We start from the raw sequence: 17,669 nt of genomic DNA on the forward strand, positions 1-17,669 counted from the left end.
CACGCGCCAACAGCAAAGAGAAACAAAAGAAATCAAGTAAAGGAGTGAGAAGATTTTCTGCATTTTGTTTGAGTTATTAAAAAAGGAGCAATTTACTTTTTTTGTTTCTAAAAGTGAATATAATAAAGTCAGGTAAGTGTTACATTAAGTTTAAGATGTTGTGCATTAAACTATCATTAAAAGTACGTAAATTTTAAAACTATTTTATGGGTTTGACAAAATGACCCAAAAGAAATCGGTTTCCGTTAGCCGAAAGTGGATTGGTGAAATAAATTATATTACGGACATTAAGAAAACAATATTTTTTTTTAAAAAAAACTTCGGTAAACAACTGTTTTTTCTAATCTAATATATTTAAATTAATAATTGTTCACGCCAAGAGGGCGTTTAATTTCAGGAGGCAGTGTCGAGCGGCAGTTTTATCCAGATTTCTTTATCTCGCGCGCTCGCACTGCCGTCCGCTCTCCCTCTCCATCTCTCCCCTAAGTCTCCGCTCTGCTCTGGAGCGCTTAAGTTAAGTTAGGCTTAAGCAGTTCTTGTTTCAAAGTGATACAATAAACATCTACGCACGTCGCGTAAAAACCCCAAAAGTACTCCCGTGTTTTTTGGGTACCACTCAATCTTGGGGCTTCAATTATTTCAACGATCAAGCCGCACCGCCCCAACAATAATAATTGCTTGGAATAGCACAATCACTTTCGTTTTGGACACTGATGAATATGTCATAAATAATAAGAAATAAAGATTATAAAATAAAAATGTTTGGTTATGTTTATCTCGAAAATTAATTGGTAATTTGTTTTTTTAATTTTATAAAATAATAAATTTTATTAAATTTTTGTTAAAAATATTTAAATAAAAATAAATAAATAAAACCAAAACATTTACAAACTAATTTAAAGTAAAATGTATTTATCTATGATTGTTTTTTTCACCTACCTTTGTTCACCTACCTTTGTTCACCTATGTACCTTGGTTCGAGTACCAATGTAAAGTAAAATGCATTTGTATTATTTGTATTTTTATTATTATTTATTATTTATTTATTACAATTATTTACAATAATTTTTTATTTACTGTTTATTAGTATTTTCCTTTTTTTTTGTTTATTTTTTATAATTTCATTTATTTTAATCTATTTACTAAATTTTTTTTTATTTACAATTATTGTTTATTTACTGTTTATTATTATTTTCCTTTGTCTTTGTTTATTTTTTATTTTATATTTATTTATAATTATACCCGTTACTCGTAGAGTAAAAGGGTATACTAGATTCGTCGGAAAGTATGTAACAGGCAGAAGGAAGCGTTTCCGACCCCACAAAGTATATATATTCTTGATCAGGATCACTAGCCGAGTCGATCTAGCCATGTCCGTCTGTCCGTCTGTCCGTCTGTCTGTCCGTCCGGATGAACGCTGAGATCTCGGAAACTATGGGAGCTAGGCTATTGAGATTTGGCGTGCAGATTCCTGAGCTTCTTACGCAGCGCAAGTTTGTTTCGGCACAGTGCCACGCCCACTCTAACGCCCACAAACCTCCCAAAACTGTGGCTCCTACAGTTTTGATGCTAGAATAAAAATTTTAACTGAAATGTATTGTTCTCATCAATACCTATCGATTGACCCAAAAAAAAGTTTGCCACGCCCACTTTAACGCCCACAAACCGCGAAAACCTGTGACGCCCACAATTTTCATGCTAGATAAAAAATTTTAACTGAAATGTATTGGTCTCGTCGATACCTATCGATTGATCCAAAAAAAAATTTGCCACGCCCACTCTAACGCCCATAACGCTTAAATCTGTATACCGCCGGTAGGTGGCGCATTTTAATCTCGCTTTGCTGCTTGCATATCTCCATATAGCTGAGTAACGGGTATCTGATAGTCGAGGTACTCGACTATAGCGTTCTTCCTTGTTTTTTACTAATATTTTATTTATTATTATTTCTTATTATGTTTTTTTAAAAATTTTTAAATTAGTATGTCTCAACCAGAACCTAAAAGTCGTCGAGTCCAGATTGATGTGGAAGGTAAGTGTAAACAAAAGAAATTGATTTTCTTGTTTCAATATACATACATAGTTTGAAAACTGATTGCATTAATACAATTTTTTTTTTCCAGGAACCCCATCAATCTCCAGTGAGTTAATAAATTGGTGATATTTTATAATTTTCCTTTTTTTTTAAAGATTCAACTGAACGACAAATGTCAGAGCTAAAAGGTATGCTTTATAACTCTACACTGAAAATAGTAGTCTAGTAGTAGTAGTTTGTCGTCAATGGCGATTTATTTTATATACATTTTTAAAAAATCAGGGCTATTACTATTTAGTTTTAATACTGTTATTTGCACTAAAAATAGTATTCGGCCGGTTTTCTTTAAAATTTATCGTACTCTAAATTTATAGAATAAATCGCCAGTGACGGCAAATTTCTAAAAATCAGAGCGATTACTATTTGCAGTATATTTTGAAATTTTATTCTTTTTAGTAATACAAATATTTTTAAATTTCAGAAGAGGTTCTCCAGATCCGCAGAGAGAACACTGTTATTATGCAAAAGTTGGACCTGTTGGCGGACAAACTGGCGGAAATCAACGCAATTTTAAAGGTTTCATTTGCGCCTGGCAAGGAGAATTCCGGCGTTTTACCCTTTCCCTTAAAGAGGAATTAGCCGATTTTGAAAATTGTTTGATCTCGGATCTTATAGGTTTTTACGTAAGTATTGAGCAAGGCCAAATTGTTTTTGCTTTGCTAAGTCTCTTTTTAACTTCTATTTGCAGACAAAGAAAATAACAAAAATAATTTGAAGCGAATAGCAGAAAATATTAAAAATAACTATAATTTGGACGGGTCCAACGGGAAGAAGTCCTTTAGAGCCCTTGTAGGGTTATACGGAGTTCTAAAAGGTAAATATACAAATAATCAAGTAAAATGCAGTTTTCAAACATATGCCCATACAATTTTTCAGGTGCTTTGGCCAATGTTTAGGGAAGACGATGACCAACTTACTAATAAAAAATTGCCCTTGACGGAAAACCTTAATAACACAACTTAATTAAAATGAATTAAAAAGTAAATAAAAATGTATGTATGTATTTTAAGTTCTATATTTTCATAGGTTAAAACTCATTGAAATTATTCTGTGTTTCACAAGCGATTTCACGTGGGACGTGTCACTTGCAGGTGATTTCATAAGTGAAAACTCTTCGGAAGTATTCTGAATTTTACAAGTGATTTCACGAGTTACCATAGGTCTCTTCTCACCCCTTTACTTGATTTCTTTTGTTTTATCTTCACCTTTATAAAGCGAAAAATATCCGAATATGTCGTTTTTACTCCTTAAGTAAAAAATACAATTTGAGTTTTTAAAAATGTTAATATTAAAAGGTTATAAATATTTAAATAAATTATAACGAACTAAACTTCTATAACTAAACTAAAAATACATTGTAAGAGTAACATAACATTATAAGTAATTTCAATTAACCTTATGTACCTTTATAATATAATATTCGTTTTTTTAAATACAATAACGGACCTAAAATATTTAAAGAATCGCTGGCCATCTTATTGGATGAGCACCCAAATTCATTGCCTACTTTTGCTTGCATTATGTAATCATATTCTACACTTCGCTTCTACACGTTTGATACATTTCCCAGTGCGAAGAAGTCTCTGGCAGCCAAGGCTCAAACCAGATTTTAAAATTCTCAGAATATAAATTTCTTGATTTCAAATCTACAGCGATGCCACTAGCAAATATAAAGTATCCGTGCTGCCATTTCACAAAACTGGATAGGTGGTCCACTTTGTGAAATCGCTGTTTTGAGACAGAAAAAATTAAGAAAGTGGTGAGGGGATGTTTCTATGCAGAATGGGGGGTCTAAGTGAAAAAAGAGGTTGGTGCTTCCAGATCAGGAAAATTATGACCCATATTTATGGAAGAGGAAGAACACATGGCTCCTTGATTAAAAAATATTAAATTTTTTAGCTTTATTAAAGTGTAGGGACAGAGAAGAACGAGAATGGATAATATACAAGTAGGGGAAGAAAAGATAGAGAAGATCGCAAGCATTTTTAAAAAAATAATCAGAAAATTTGCCTCTGCTAAACGGAGCCCAAGCATAGGCAATTTGAAAAAATTGTTGAGGACAAAAAATTATTAGATATGCAAATAAGTTCTTCATCTAGTTCTAGCTCAAGGAATTAATCATTTAAAAACTCTTTAAAAAAAATGATTCAATTTAAATTAGAAGAGGCGGTTTTGGCCGTTAAGGGATTAAAATTGGAACTTCGAAGAACTGATTTGGAAATTGACAACATCATGCAATATTCTGCCTGCCAACAAGGGTGTTCATCGGTGAGCTTTTGAATTTGATTTCATCGTATTTGAAAAGTTAATTATGTTTTTAGTTTTGCACATCATTGTAGATCAAGAAGTCCGAGACGCTCCCGCACTCCGCCCTATCGAGACAGAGCGCCATCACACTCAGGACCCATCCCTTTGTAAAGTTATTTAGTGGACCTACCAAAAATAATCTAAGTTAGATTATAAAATTAGAGGTGGGTTAAAAAAAATATTTGTATGCGTATAAGAAATTACGTTGCTTAACGGCACTTTTGCAAACACCCAAGCAAGTGGGCTTGGCATCTGCAGAAAATATTGCATCTTAATTGTTGTACTTTCTTTAAAGCACTAAAATTACATACTAAAAATGTTAAGTATATTTATGAATATATAAATCAATAAAATTCATACAAAATATTCCGTAAAAACGTTTTTTAGTTTGGAACTAAATCATTTAAAAAGTTGTACTGCCCCCTTGATTAAAATAAGATCTCAGCTATGATGATTGATTTCCTAGCTTCAAAAAATGTATGGAGAATTGAAACTCAAAACCGTAATTACTTTTAAATGTAAAGCTTTATAAACCTAGTGCTTTTTGTTTATTTTTGTATAAATAAGCATATTCAACAGTACAATTTTGAAAACTTATTATGCTCATCTTACCCTTAAGGAATATGTTTATAGGCACCTATGTATGTATGTTGGTATATTTAAGTAGCCATGAAGAGGCGATAGGTTAGACCTGATGTTAATTATATTCTCGTAAACAGAAGTGCGGAATCACTTACCTGCAACAGGTATTATACCAGCCAACCTCACGGATCTGAATTAAAGGAGTTGGCTGCACAGAAGTGAAGCAATTATGTTTCTGAAGAAAAGCAGAGCGGGTCGAGCGACTGGGCTTTATGGACTTTATGGGCTTTTTAGAGGCTAGGGATACTTGAACCGGACGGGCGCAGTGAGTTATGACCGAGTAATGAGAGCCAAGAAGCGCCGATGGCCCACAATATCAGCTCGCGTGTCTCAAGTGCATTGCTGCACAATTTACGCGGCCGATTTTAATAAATTCAATGACTCCAATTTGTAATTAGACGCTGGAGGTGCGCTGCGTGCTTTTAATTGTTTTGCAGCCATCCTTGGTTGCCTTTTGGCGCAACGGTTCCGCTTGACCCGCGACGCATCGAGCGGTCCGGAGGTCAGCCGCGTGCCCATAACGCCCCAGAAATCCGTTCCCGACGCCAAGGCAGTTGCAATATGCAACTTGCCTCTTGCCTCTTGCCACTTGCCACTTCCCACTGCCACTGCCGATTCACCGAGACTAGTTTTTGTTTGTATGATAACTGGTATAATTTATTTGCTTCAGCTTGTGAAAAATAGCTATAGTTCATTAAATGTATATAATAAATCAAGTTCATTTTCATTCCTATTTCGTAGAAATATGCTACTGCTTCTTTAAGTTCATTGCATACCGCCTAGGTGTTAGAAAATGTTTTTGTGTCTCTCTAAATGTCTTACAACTAATTAAATAAACAATATGTACAATGGAGCTAAAAAATACGTTTTCTATTTTCTTGTTTCTTGTTGTTTTCATTTGTGTATGGTGTGTGTGTGTGTTTCAAGTCTTGGAGCTCTTAAAAGGATGCATAGTTCTTAAAGTTGAATTTTGAATTCCTTTGTGCAATGGCCGCGGAAAATGTAAACATAAATTAAAAAAATCTGAACAAAGCATTGGGGGTTCAACAATTCTGCCGTATCGTAGGATATATAAAAATAAATAGCCTTTTACTTCGATTTGCAAAACAATAAAATTGAATTTTTAAGTTTGCTTCACATTTCGCGGAATTCTATTAAATATATATTTACTGACTAGCAGTTAAAAACGAAAAAAGTCATAGAAATAAATAAAATCAATGCAAATTGCGCTTTGCACTTAAGTACGTAAACGAAAACTCTCTCATTAAATTGACTAATAAATTGATTAATGTTATACAAATATGATTTGTGTATGTGCAAATGGAAGACTTTGCGATTATTGTTGTTGTCACTTAAAGTTTACAACTTTAGCTAGCCATTAAATTACATAATTATTGTTTAATTTATACAATAGGTATTGTCTCCAATCCGATTTGCTTGTGTGTTTGTGTGTGTGTGTGTGATTTTTTGTTTTTTGAAAGCTCATTTGGTACAGCAATTTTGCAGTTGAAATGCAATTCATTTAGCATAAATATTTATGGGGTCCGCTGATAACTAGCTGGCGTCGTGCAGTCCGCTGCACGGCAACACTGGCAGCAACATGTTGCTGTTGGGCGAACTGGCTGTTGCTGGTGGACCGGCAATATCGCTGCCCTGATTGCTGTTGCTGTTGCTGCTGCTGCTGCTGCCGTTGCTGCCGCCATTAAAGATCTCCGACTTGATGCTGCAACTAGTTGCGGCTGCTCCTGCTGCTGTTGTTGCTGCTGCTGCTGCTGCCGTTGCTGCTGGTGTTGCTGCTGCTCCTGGTGCTGCCCCACCCGTTTGCAGTGCCAGCATTTGTTGCGCCTGCGCAACGCATGCAACACACGGGCACGGCCCGCCCAATTTCTTCGCCAATATGGAGCGCAGCTTGAGAGCCGGCCCCAGCTTCATGCCCAGCGAGTTAACCAAGTGGTCTTCGGTTAAGAGCGGCAGGCCAGTGCCATCGATGGACTGATCACGAAACGACTGTAACGAGAAGAGAGCCAAAGAGAGAATTAGTGGGGTGTCTTCGGAAGAGTCTGCGGATTTATGGCCACCGTGACCACTTGCACAGTGCTTTGTAGTGTGAAAATATATGATTTTAAATATATACCTTTGTATTTTGTACCTATACATTTCTTCAAAATTTAATATAAATATTGATTATACTCAAGGGGGCGAAAAGGAAAATAAAATGTGGTACTTATTCACTTATCCTAAATATGGTTTTTAAAAAACCCATAGAGCACATTTCCTACTACCGATGTATTTTTTATATATTTTTAATTTCATTTAAATTATGAAAACCCCCTAAAACATTCGAACTTTTTGTTAATATGACCTTATTTATCAGAAATAATTGAGTAGCGAATACCAACACGCTTTATGGCGCTGTTTGATTGATAAACCCATCTACCCATTTTTATGTCTGAACATTTTTCATTCTCTTGGCCCACCGTGCCCGTGCCACCATCCAGAATTCGTAGGCGCAGGGCATCCTGTATTTTTCTTTATTCAGCATTCTGTTCTGTGTGTGTGTCCGTGTACTTGTGATTAATGCGCGGCTTTTAAAATTGTTAATGAAAAACGATTTTAGCCAAAGCTGCCTGACTTGGCTGCCGCTGCCGGTGCAGTAGCATTTTCATATTTGCAACGCACGATCGATTGAAAGTGGGCAGAGAGTGGGCACCCCATTTCCCTGCTCCTCCTCCTCCTCATCCTTCGAGCTGATCTCCACTGCCACGCCCCCTGCTGCTGCTGCTGATGCTGCCACAAACTCCCCTTTGGGCAAAACGAAGCTCGCGCCACATGAGATTTCTATTATAGATTGGCCCTGATTGAATTCCACGTAGCTCTCTTCAACGGGGGCCAACCTGTTTCCGCGGCAGCTGCTGATGTTGCTGCTGCACCGCTGCAACTTGGACTAACAACTGCCACTGTTTTCTGCTCCCCAGCAAATGCCCCTTTTTTTTGCTGTTGCTGTTGCTTTTGCTGTGGCTTTGGACACGCCTTTATCGGGCTGCCCCTTTTTATGGGCGAGAGAAGAGCCATGGAGGCAGTCAAATCGATTCGATTCCGGGCGGCGGCGGTCATCTCTATATATAAGGGAGGGTCGGCCAGCCCGGGCAGCTCAGCGTTGCAGCGATGTGGCGGATGCGGATACGGCTACTCACTGGCTACCTGGTCCTGCTGGCCCTCGGCCATCTGCCGGAGCACGGCGCACTGGGCCAGAAGTACTACATGAACTTTGCCTTCAACAACAATAATCCGGACGCAGAGGGCGGAGCCGGCGCCGGAGGGGCTGCCGCTGGTGGTGGTGCCGCTGGCGGAGGATCCCATGATGGATCGACCGATGCGGATGCCAGCGGTTCGACGGACGCCCCTGGCGATAAACATGCCTCGGGTGAAGCCCATACCCCTGAACCTCATCACTCTGGTGATGACTCCAGTGGGGATGACAAACATACAACAACTGAAGCATCTGGAAGTCATTCAAAAGAAGATTCCAAGAGCGGGAGCCATGAAGCCGATACCGGAAAGGATGATGACAACGACGATAGCGACAGCAAGGACGCCAAGGATCGGCGCACGAAGGCGGATGAGATCGAGCGCACCGGTGGGGACAAGCGCAACGATCACAGCCACCACAGTAGCTACGAGATCAGCATCGACGACAGCTTCGGCGGGCGGTACGTGCGATCCATTTACGAGAGCAGCGAGAGCCATGGGCACTCCGGCAGCAATGCGGGCTCCAACCAGCGGGACAGCAAGGGCAAGGAAAGCAGCCAGGAGAAGGCCCAGGATGTCAACGAACGGGCTCCTCTCGCCACTGGCACTGTGGCCGATGCGCCGGAAACTGGAGCTCTAGATGCCAAGCAGGATGACTACGAGGAAATGTAACACCACCGGGAGATCTGAGAGTAAGATATCCTGGACGTGGGCCACCCCTATCTAGTCTAATCATTTCTTTGTTCCTTTTCTTCGACAGTAAGATTCGCTCGAGGGACTTTGGGAAGACGCAGCCACTTCAATTGATTTTATCATTAAAATGACAATAAAATTTAAATACTAATAATGTTTTACTTAATGGGTAAGGGGTTAAGTGGATTAAAAAAAAAAAACTATTCTAAAAGGCACTACAAGTTTAAAGAAGACTAAAGGAAGAAAGCAGTTGAAAAAACAATTAAAGCTCTTAAATAAATTTCGTTCTGTATAAATACTTTTTAAATAAAATCTTATACAAAAGAAAGAGAAAATATAAATAATTTTTTTACTACATGTTTTAAACCTTTAGAGTCCCTTTTAAAAGTTTTATTATATTGGTCAGAAGTTGGTTACTCTCAGGAGAAGTCATCTCGGATCGTACCAGGGTGATCTACTCAAATTTAAATATTTAGTTTAAAATGTCATTTTATTTATTAATTCATGTTACTTTATTCATTTGTTTATTTTTATTCCCGCTTGTAGAAAACTATTTTAACGCAATTTAACGTGTTTTTAATTGATTTTAAATTAAGCCCAGTTATACCTATTTTACTTGTGATTTTATTTTCAAAGCGGACATTTTATTTGGGAGTTGTTTTGATATTATAAGTCGAAAACTTCTTCCATTTCTGTTTTAAAAGTGAACTGTATCATCAATTAGAGGCTGCACCTCTATAAGCACATCGAATCATAGGGAAATTGATTTCCACCACCTCTAAATCAGACTCAAGTGGAAATACTTAATTAGATTGGTCGCAACTCAATATAGCGAGGGTATATAGGGAACCCAGCTACCATATACGGACCTCCACTCTGGTTCCGGTGCAGCTGAAGGGCGTAGCTATGCTGATATTCTGCCTGTGGACAACTCTTCCGTGGATTGTCCTGGGCCAGACCTACTACATGAGCTTTGTCTTCAACAACTATGGGCCCTCTAGAATAAGTGCGCCACAACTTGGATTCAACGCCTCTTCAAATCCGCAAATGGTGGGAGGTAATCCAAGAGTCAGCTCGGAAGAGCATCCACGTGAGCAAGAAACTCTGGAGGTCAGTTCGTTGGAGCACTCAAGGGAGTCCAAACGAAGACCAAGCCGCAAAAAATACAAGAATGAGGAAACTCTGGAGTTGAGTTCAGAAGACCATTCGCGGGACACTCATCACAACTCAAAACCAGCTGTAGAAAACATGGACTCAAGCGATTCGGATGAGAAGTTAATTTGGTCCACAACCGCAAGGATAAAGCCTACGACTTCAAAGAGAATAACAAAAAGGTCGACAAATGAAACTCCAGAAGTCCCCACTGAAATTACCACGGAGCCGAATAAGGTCACTTCAAGTGATAAAGAGAAAACGGAAGACCTATCGCCCCCTAAACCCCCTGAAGAAATCACAGAAAACCCAGAGGGACTCATCACAGATCTATCGGAATTCGAATCAACGGTCAGTACATCCTCCACAGATCAACAGGAGAAACCGGATAGTGGTCCCATTCGACCTACCAGTCCATCAAGGACTTGGGGGGAGATCGTAACACCACATCCCCCCGAATTCTTCAATTACCCAGAGGCCACGTGTCGCGAGGACATGGATCTGCACGAGGTGTTCGGCATTAGACTCGAACGGGATCGGGGCTTGCCCACCAAGATATTGTGCGACTTTAAAAACAGCTGGGGTGGTCCTTGGCTACTGATGACGCGCATAGAGCTCCCAGTGCGCATACACCTGCGCCACTGGTACTTCGGCTACGTAACACCGGACTACAAGGACATTAACATTAACTTCCTAGCCCTGGCCCACATCATGAACTCCATGCGAACTGCCATGCTGATCCTCGGGCAGGACAAGGACAACAAACTGGTTTATAATCTCTACGACGACGTGGTCATCTCGGCCTTCAATGATCTGTTCATGATGCGCAAGGCCGAGTTGGTGGAGGCCAATACCACGGAATTGCTTTTCGTGTCGGTGGGCAAGGTGATGAGTTCCTATGCGGGCCGGAATCGATCGTGCCCTTTGCAGGTCCTCGGCAGCTGGTGGGGTCATCACGTGGTTCAACAAATGTACCAGGGATTTTTCTGGTAAGCATAAGATTCCTCTCTTTGTGATTACCAAGATTACGAACAGCATTTCTCTTTTTTTTCCAGTGTCTTTCCCAAGGATCGGAACATCTCAATGCCTGGCTATGTGGCAATATTTATCAAGCCCAGCTTATTTCCGGCAAACCACACAGCTTTCTACAACAAGCCCATATCCACGCGACGACCCTGGAACACCAGCTTAAATACGAAGGTACTGAACGAAACTGCCAGAAGATCGACGCTTTATAAGAAAAACCCAAAAACAGAGTGGGAACGAAACAAGTTGGCTGTCAACAAGGAGCTGGTGCGTCGTGCGAGGATCTTCGAGACCATCGATCGGTTGAGAATGGAGGAGGCAAGGCGCTACCGCATGAGGTAGCATTAAAAGGGGGTCTAGATTTAGGGTCACATACTTGGGCTGGGACCTCTCCATTACTCAAGAGAGAGAATAATTTAAGCTGTATACCGTTTAAATACTAAATCACTCATTAGTTTAAGCTAATAAATACGAATAGAGGTTGTGTTTGATTTTTTTTGATTGAAAAACAGTGTTGTAAATACATTTACAACTTCAATGTAAATACATACGTACAGTATGATATGGAAGTTCTGCTGGGATACTTCTTTAGTTTTTTAAAAAGTATTTCTAACAGCCTTTATTCTTTATTTTGTTCTAGTAATTCTATTCTAGTAATCTAATTATTTTATACAGACGACAGTTTGGGGACAATTAACTTTTTTATTGTTCTCAAATTTTTCGATTAGATTAGGTTTAAATAACTATCTGTATCCCTTTCCCACAAGTCGACGGTGGAAAGGTAAAGAGAAAATCTAAACGAGCTAAAAACTAAGCAAAGACCAAGTTCTAACCGGAAATTGGTGGCTTTTACTCCTATGGCCAGCTCTTAGGCTCTGTCATAATTTTACTCGGACAACGTAGAACGAAAAAAGTATAGAGGGGTATTGTGAGGGGCAGAGGCTTTGATTTGGGTGGCTCTGTGGTTATGGTTATGGTCAGCCAAGTGCATTCTAAATTCTGTGCCAATAATTGACAGAGCCAACAATAGCAACAACAAGTTGGCATTAACTAGAGCCCAGGAAATGGCCAGCAAGCAAGAAAAAGAGCAAAACTTGGCCATAACAATACGGGCCAAAAACAGATTTGAATTGTGGGTCTCTCAGGCTCGGCTCTTGACTTTGAACTCCTATTCCAAAGGCAACAACAAAAAAAGAGGAAAAGACAGGGGCCGAGGCCATCTGGAGATCCATACACGCAATGTAATTGGACTCCAGGTCTCGGGTCTCTCCGTTCAGTTGAAGGCAATTTAAGACAACACAGGCCAGGAGGAAAATGTGTGGAAAATATGGAAATATGCAAATCATTTGGCTGCATCAAACAAAAGACTTTGTTAGCGTTAGAAGACCTAATTTAGTTTGATATTTTCACTAGAACATCTGACGTTAATATTAAAGAAACGCAAACAGATTGTCGTTTGGAATTTTCGGGGTTCTGATGACTTTCACAGCTCATATCTCTTGAACAAACACAAAAGGCAGACTCTATTTGATTAAATATATACATAATTCAAGGAATTTGCAAAAATTCGCCATGAAATAAATGCGTTCCCAACCGCAGACACGTGAGATACGGATCTTAGAGCTCCACCCAAACCCAAACCCAAACCCAAATCGATATCAATCTAATTAAACTTTATAGTTCAAGTTTTTTTTGCCCATCTGGGATTTCTGTCTCGGCCAGACAGAAACGTGGTGACCTGACTTGACCATGGACAGATGGTTAAATATCAATGAATGTCCAAAATCAATTTGCATACGTAGCCGAAAGATTCGTCAAAAGTTCGCTTCTTTTTGATTCCGAACCCGAGCATGGGTTAAGCCAAAGAACTCGTAAATATTTTCTTGCTTTATACGGCTTCAGCTTTGCCTAAGCCTTTCCTGCTTTAATAGAGCTATAAAGTTTAAGCCCAATAAAGTTATTTTGTTGCGCAATATTTACATAGAACTAAAGTGGGTTTTAATCATAAAATAGGCCATTAAAATTGGTTCGTGTTTTGGTTAAAATTTACAGATGGATAAGAAGTTACATCCAATACAAGAAGGGATAGGGCAAGACTATCGGAAACTTGCGATGATGAATATTGTGAATTTGGGGATTGTTAAGATTTATTGGGGGGGCCAGAGACAATAAAGGTAGGTACTTTTAAATAATTAAAATTCTCTTTTAAAGCTGTATTCCAGTCACGCACCCATCTCTAATATGCATATAAATGGATCCAAATTGAATGGACGAGCATCTGGGGATAATCTCCGACTCTGGAATTTTTTTGCAAAATAAATTAATAGCAGGGTCAGCGTATGGCGCGTCAAATGTGAAACGTGCCAGGTCCTCATCCGCGGCCTTCTTCTTCTCTCTTCAGCTCGACCAATGGTAAACCCTGTTTGGGACCCCAAAAACTCGAATCCAAACCCGAATCTTTTTGCCCAAAAGACACATCACACTAATAAGCAGCTACAAAAGTGCTTCTGGCTGCTTCTGGTCACCCAGAGTGGACGATCCTCCCAAACCCTTTCCCGTCAAATACATTTTAATTTGAAGAACCGACTGTGCAGCGAAAAATGAATTCTACCGGGTTGAAAGGGGCCTCTCCCCCCCCTCTCTCTCTGCTGCAGCCCAATTGTATTTCTGGGGCTCAATTTAGTTGTACGGATTTTGACCTGCTTAACCCTAAAGCCAGCCAAACAACCAGCCACCAAAGTGGTGGGGCCGCCGGAGAAAGATCGCCCGGGATGAGGGATGGGGTATGGGGTATGGGTATAAGGTACGAGGTACGAGGCACGAGGGGAAGACAAGAAGCGAAGACAACAATTTGAATTCTAAATTGAACAGCTTTTTGTGCTACCTATGCCCGGGAGCTCGCCCAGCCGCCAGTTGAGTGGAGCGCTGATCGCAGAACGTGGGCCGACCTGCTGCCAACTTGCAGAGGTTGAAGCTGTTGTTTCTTTGGCTTTAACTTTGGAGCTGGGACTGCGGCTGAGGCTGAAACTGAGGCTGAGCCACCGTCAATTGCGCCCAACTACCTACTCATTGTAATTCTTCATGTCTGGCCACGTCCCGGCCGGGCCAAGAGCAAAAGCGAACCGAAAGAGCTGGCCAAGACTGAGCCAGAGACGGCGACCTGATTGCCGGCAGTGGCAAGTACCCAGTTCCAGTTGCCCATCAGCAACCTTTGGCTCGGTTTGCTCGTATCGGTGGCTGCCCACCTAAAACAAAAAAGTGACATTGCAGAAAGGTGTGCTGGACTTGAAGTTACCCAAGGGGAATAGCATATCTCAAATATTTTACTCTAAATTAAATGAGAGGTAGATACATGTTTTAAGATCTAAAATTGGGCTAAAATCATTTCAGTTTTATATCATGTAATATATTAATATTTAAGCACTACATAAGATAATAGTTATATTAACATGAAAAATTCAAGATCACATACTGTTGCTCTCCCAATGTGGGTTAACTTTTAAAATGATCACATTCAGTTTATAAAGCCTGATATAAGACCCTTGAGCTTAAACTCAATACAGTTTTCCGTTTCAATAATAACTTAACTAGCTTCTACCTACAAATTTGGGTATATTTTGTATATTTAAAAAATCTAAGAAAATAGGATTACACAATTTTTAACCAAGTCTAGATTTAGGACATACCCAAAATCTTACCATCTCAAAGGGGTATCGAAAAGTTGACTTGTTGGCTTCGCCACCGCGGCTACACTTCACTTGTGTCTTTGGCTTTGATTTTGGTACCGAGTATTTAATGATATTTCTCTCTTTTTATTCAGCCCAGCAACCCAACAATTACGCTTAATGCCAAACATCCTCTGCCGTCCAACTGTTTGGCTGTCCCAGCTCCGAGTTCCCCGGTTCCCCAATTCCCCGGCTCCAAGATCCCAGTTCCAAGCTCCAAGCTCCCAAATGCGGTGGCTGTGGTTTGATCTTGTTACGCATTCGAGGCTCTCTTTTTCTCTGCCTCTTGGAGCGACGACTACTAGGTGGCCCGGCCTTTAGATTGTATTCTGGAATCTGTATTCTGGCATCTGGATCTGCAATCTGAGGTAGCATTTGATTGGCATGTAGAGCAGAACAGCCTCGACTAGCTACTAGCTATCTGTCTTGCCGGATACTTGGTCATCGGAGATTGGCGAAGGGCAGTAGTAGCTGAACTCTCACTGCACTTTCCACCGAAAGTGTTGGAAATGGCCATTCTAGGCCGGCCTCTGATTGATTTGCTCACTAACTATCCATCTTCGATCAAAGAAAACTGTATTCTATATCAATCATCGTTCTGTTTCAACAACAGCGATTCAAAATTGCCCTCTTATTATTTAAATAATTTAATAAATTATTGAACACTCGCCCTGGGGCCGAGTAATGAAGTTGGGCTCTGGCTCTCGACTTAGACAGCTGTAATAAATAAGTTTTATTTTTATTTCACAGCTACTGCCGCTGGCGGGAACAAGACGACGCGACTGGGACAGTGGGCGCGTTGTGCAAATTGCTGATAAATATATGGATAAGAGATCGAATGGAGTGGGGGTATTGTAGGTCTTATCTTTAGGGGCATTGAAATTAATATAACCCAAAGTTGTATACAAATAATAAAGAAAAAACAAAATGAAAAATTGTTATTTTTATAAATAAGTCTGTCAATGAAAATAAACAATGATTAATCCAGATACTAAAATATTTATTTTTCTTAACAAATCATAAATATTTTGGATCAAAATGAGTTTGTTTTTGTTTTTATTGACTAATCCCAAAGGATTTTTTAAAGGTAGATGCATGAACTAATCTTTAACATTATGGTTCGCTTTTGCCCACTGTGCACAATGGGGCCAGCACAGATATTACATCTTAAGGTCAAAATATTAGCAAATTTTATGTGACCCGCTCACCGAATGAAGCCGCTAGGGAAACACAAAAAGAAGGTTAGCCAATCCAATCCACTCCAAGAGGGCAGGAGGATTTGGATGGGAATGGGGGGACCTGCACCGGCTGAGGATCTGGGGCTGCTGTTAATTTCGCTGCAGAGAGCGGTAGGCACATAATCAGTTTATTTTGTTGCTTTGCTTTCCTTGGCAGCAGTAGGAGCAGGAGCCGAAGCTCAAGAAGAAGAAAAAGTGCCCCGGGTTACACGCCAAAGATACAATTTTAGATTATATGGCCAACTGCGCGCATGCGCATAATAATAATGCATGCAACAAGACGAAGACGACGACGACGACGATGGCGATGGCGACGAGTAGCCAATTGCAGGCAAGGCTCAGCCTCTGCCTCAGCCCAAGCTCAGCTCAGCCCAACTCCGCTCAAGACCAAAAGCCGGGTCGTCTTTGGGCCTCCGCTCTGCCTTGGCTCTGGCTTCCTGTAGGGGCACAAAAAAGGCGTGCAAGTGGGTATAATCATCATCAGCTTTGATAACACACCACGAGCGACGTTGGCTGCAACGACCTGCCTGGGTCCGAGGTTTTGAAGACCCGGGACCCAGACCCTAGACCCCAGACCCCAGACCTCAGACCCGGCATGATCTGCTGCTTGGCATTTGACTTTCGGGCCGACTTCTCTTCTTTTTTTTCGCTCTTTGGAATTTTTTTTCTCATTGGTCTGGGTGCTTCCAGTCATGCGCTGACTTCAACTGCGAGTCCGAGTCTTGACTTTGGTTCCGAGGTCCCTGGGGTCTCAATGGGGGCTGCTGCCTGACTTTGCCGCTGCCTGCTGACTGTCAGTTAAATGGCAGCTCTGTTGCCGTGGCCACCTTATAACCTCCGCCTGGTGCACATTTCATCTAACCTCTGCTCCAGTCCGGCGGGCACAGTGGGACAAGGTGGCACAAAAAAGGGGGACTTTAAGGATACCATTCTGGAAATTTTATGCTTTTTCTTCTTTATAACTCTTGATATTGTGAAAATATGTAACTAAGTTCAACATAACTAAGGTTGTGTAAGTTCCAATAGACCTCATTTCCATTTATCACGTAGTACTCTTTCAATAAAAATGTATGGTTTGCTGATCACAAAGGAATAAAAATTCCAGTTAAGAAATTTATTTAAATATTTATAAAATATTGAACACCAATTGGAAGCTTTAGAAACAATAGTAATTAAGAACAAACTATCTATTTATAGAATATCTTCAAAAGGAAACAGCCTGTCTAAAATACAACTAATAAATCCAATTATTCTGTAGTAACTAACTTTAAAAAAAGCATAAATTTGTGCCCTACTGTGCTGCATAATGCTAGAATGGGAAAGATGGAGAGCCTTGCAGGTCTCCCCTCGATTGCGATCATTTGCTTTCGTGCTGTGATTTCTGCCCCAAACCCTCGAGAGAACCGAACTTTTCCTTCAATATAGGTGATTGTTTGGGGGATCCTGTTCGCTTTAGTTCGGTTCGGTTCATTCTAACTGCCACAGCAGGTCGGTTTCGCCGGCTCCAAGGCCCAGCAGCAACATCATCAAACAGACGACATC

The 17,669-nt window shown here is 40.3% G+C and overlaps 4 protein-coding genes across 8 annotated transcripts in view; 2 read left to right on the forward strand and 2 right to left on the reverse strand.

Moving 5' to 3' along the window:
- AstC (Allatostatin C) overlaps positions 1-17,669 on the reverse strand; it is a 104,822-nt gene that overhangs the window by 11,187 nt on the left and 75,966 nt on the right. The window lies entirely within an intron of this gene.
- Positions 5,674-17,669, reverse strand: part of Samuel (SAM-motif ubiquitously expressed punctatedly localized protein) — a 61,798-nt gene continuing 49,802 nt past the window's right edge. For all 4 annotated transcript variants that reach the window (XM_070998671.1, XM_070998666.1, XM_070998661.1 and 1 more), the window contains exon 7: positions 5,674-7,051. In XM_070998671.1, coding sequence (XP_070854772.1) covers positions 6,599-7,051 — 453 coding nt within the window. In that variant the 3' untranslated portion in view covers positions 5,674-6,598. The remainder of the gene's footprint in view (positions 7,052-17,669) is intronic.
- On the forward strand, positions 8,191-9,140 carry Acp32CD (Accessory gland protein 32CD). Its single transcript, XM_017089555.4, has 2 exons — positions 8,191-8,985; positions 9,054-9,140. The coding sequence occupies exon 1, from the start codon at positions 8,210-8,212 to the stop codon at positions 8,963-8,965; it is 756 nt and encodes a 251-aa protein (XP_016945044.2). The 5' UTR covers positions 8,191-8,209; the 3' UTR covers positions 8,966-8,985; positions 9,054-9,140.
- Positions 9,893-11,506, forward strand: LOC108016050 (uncharacterized). The gene is made up of 2 exons (XM_017083014.4): positions 9,893-11,127; positions 11,194-11,506. Exons 1-2 carry the CDS (start codon positions 9,893-9,895, stop codon positions 11,504-11,506), a joined length of 1,548 nt encoding a protein of 515 aa, XP_016938503.4.

Source organism: Drosophila suzukii, chromosome 2L (assembly GCF_043229965.1).
Source record: "Drosophila suzukii chromosome 2L, CBGP_Dsuzu_IsoJpt1.0, whole genome shotgun sequence".
NCBI classification, from domain to species: domain Eukaryota; kingdom Metazoa; phylum Arthropoda; class Insecta; order Diptera; family Drosophilidae; genus Drosophila; species Drosophila suzukii.

What these genes read in the sequence shown, in the direction of transcription:
- Acp32CD (XM_017089555.4), top strand. Translation starts at nt 8,210, where the DNA reads ATGTGGCGGATGCGGATACGGCTACTCACTGGCTACCTGGTCCTGCTG.
- LOC108016050 (XM_017083014.4), top strand. Translation starts at nt 9,893, where the DNA reads ATGCTGATATTCTGCCTGTGGACAACTCTTCCGTGGATTGTCCTGGGC. An exon ending in ATGTACCAGGGATTTTTCTG is followed by an intron (nt 11,128 to 11,193) that starts GTAAGCATAAGA and finishes TTTTTTTTCCAG; the next exon opens with TGTCTTTCCCAAGGATCGGA.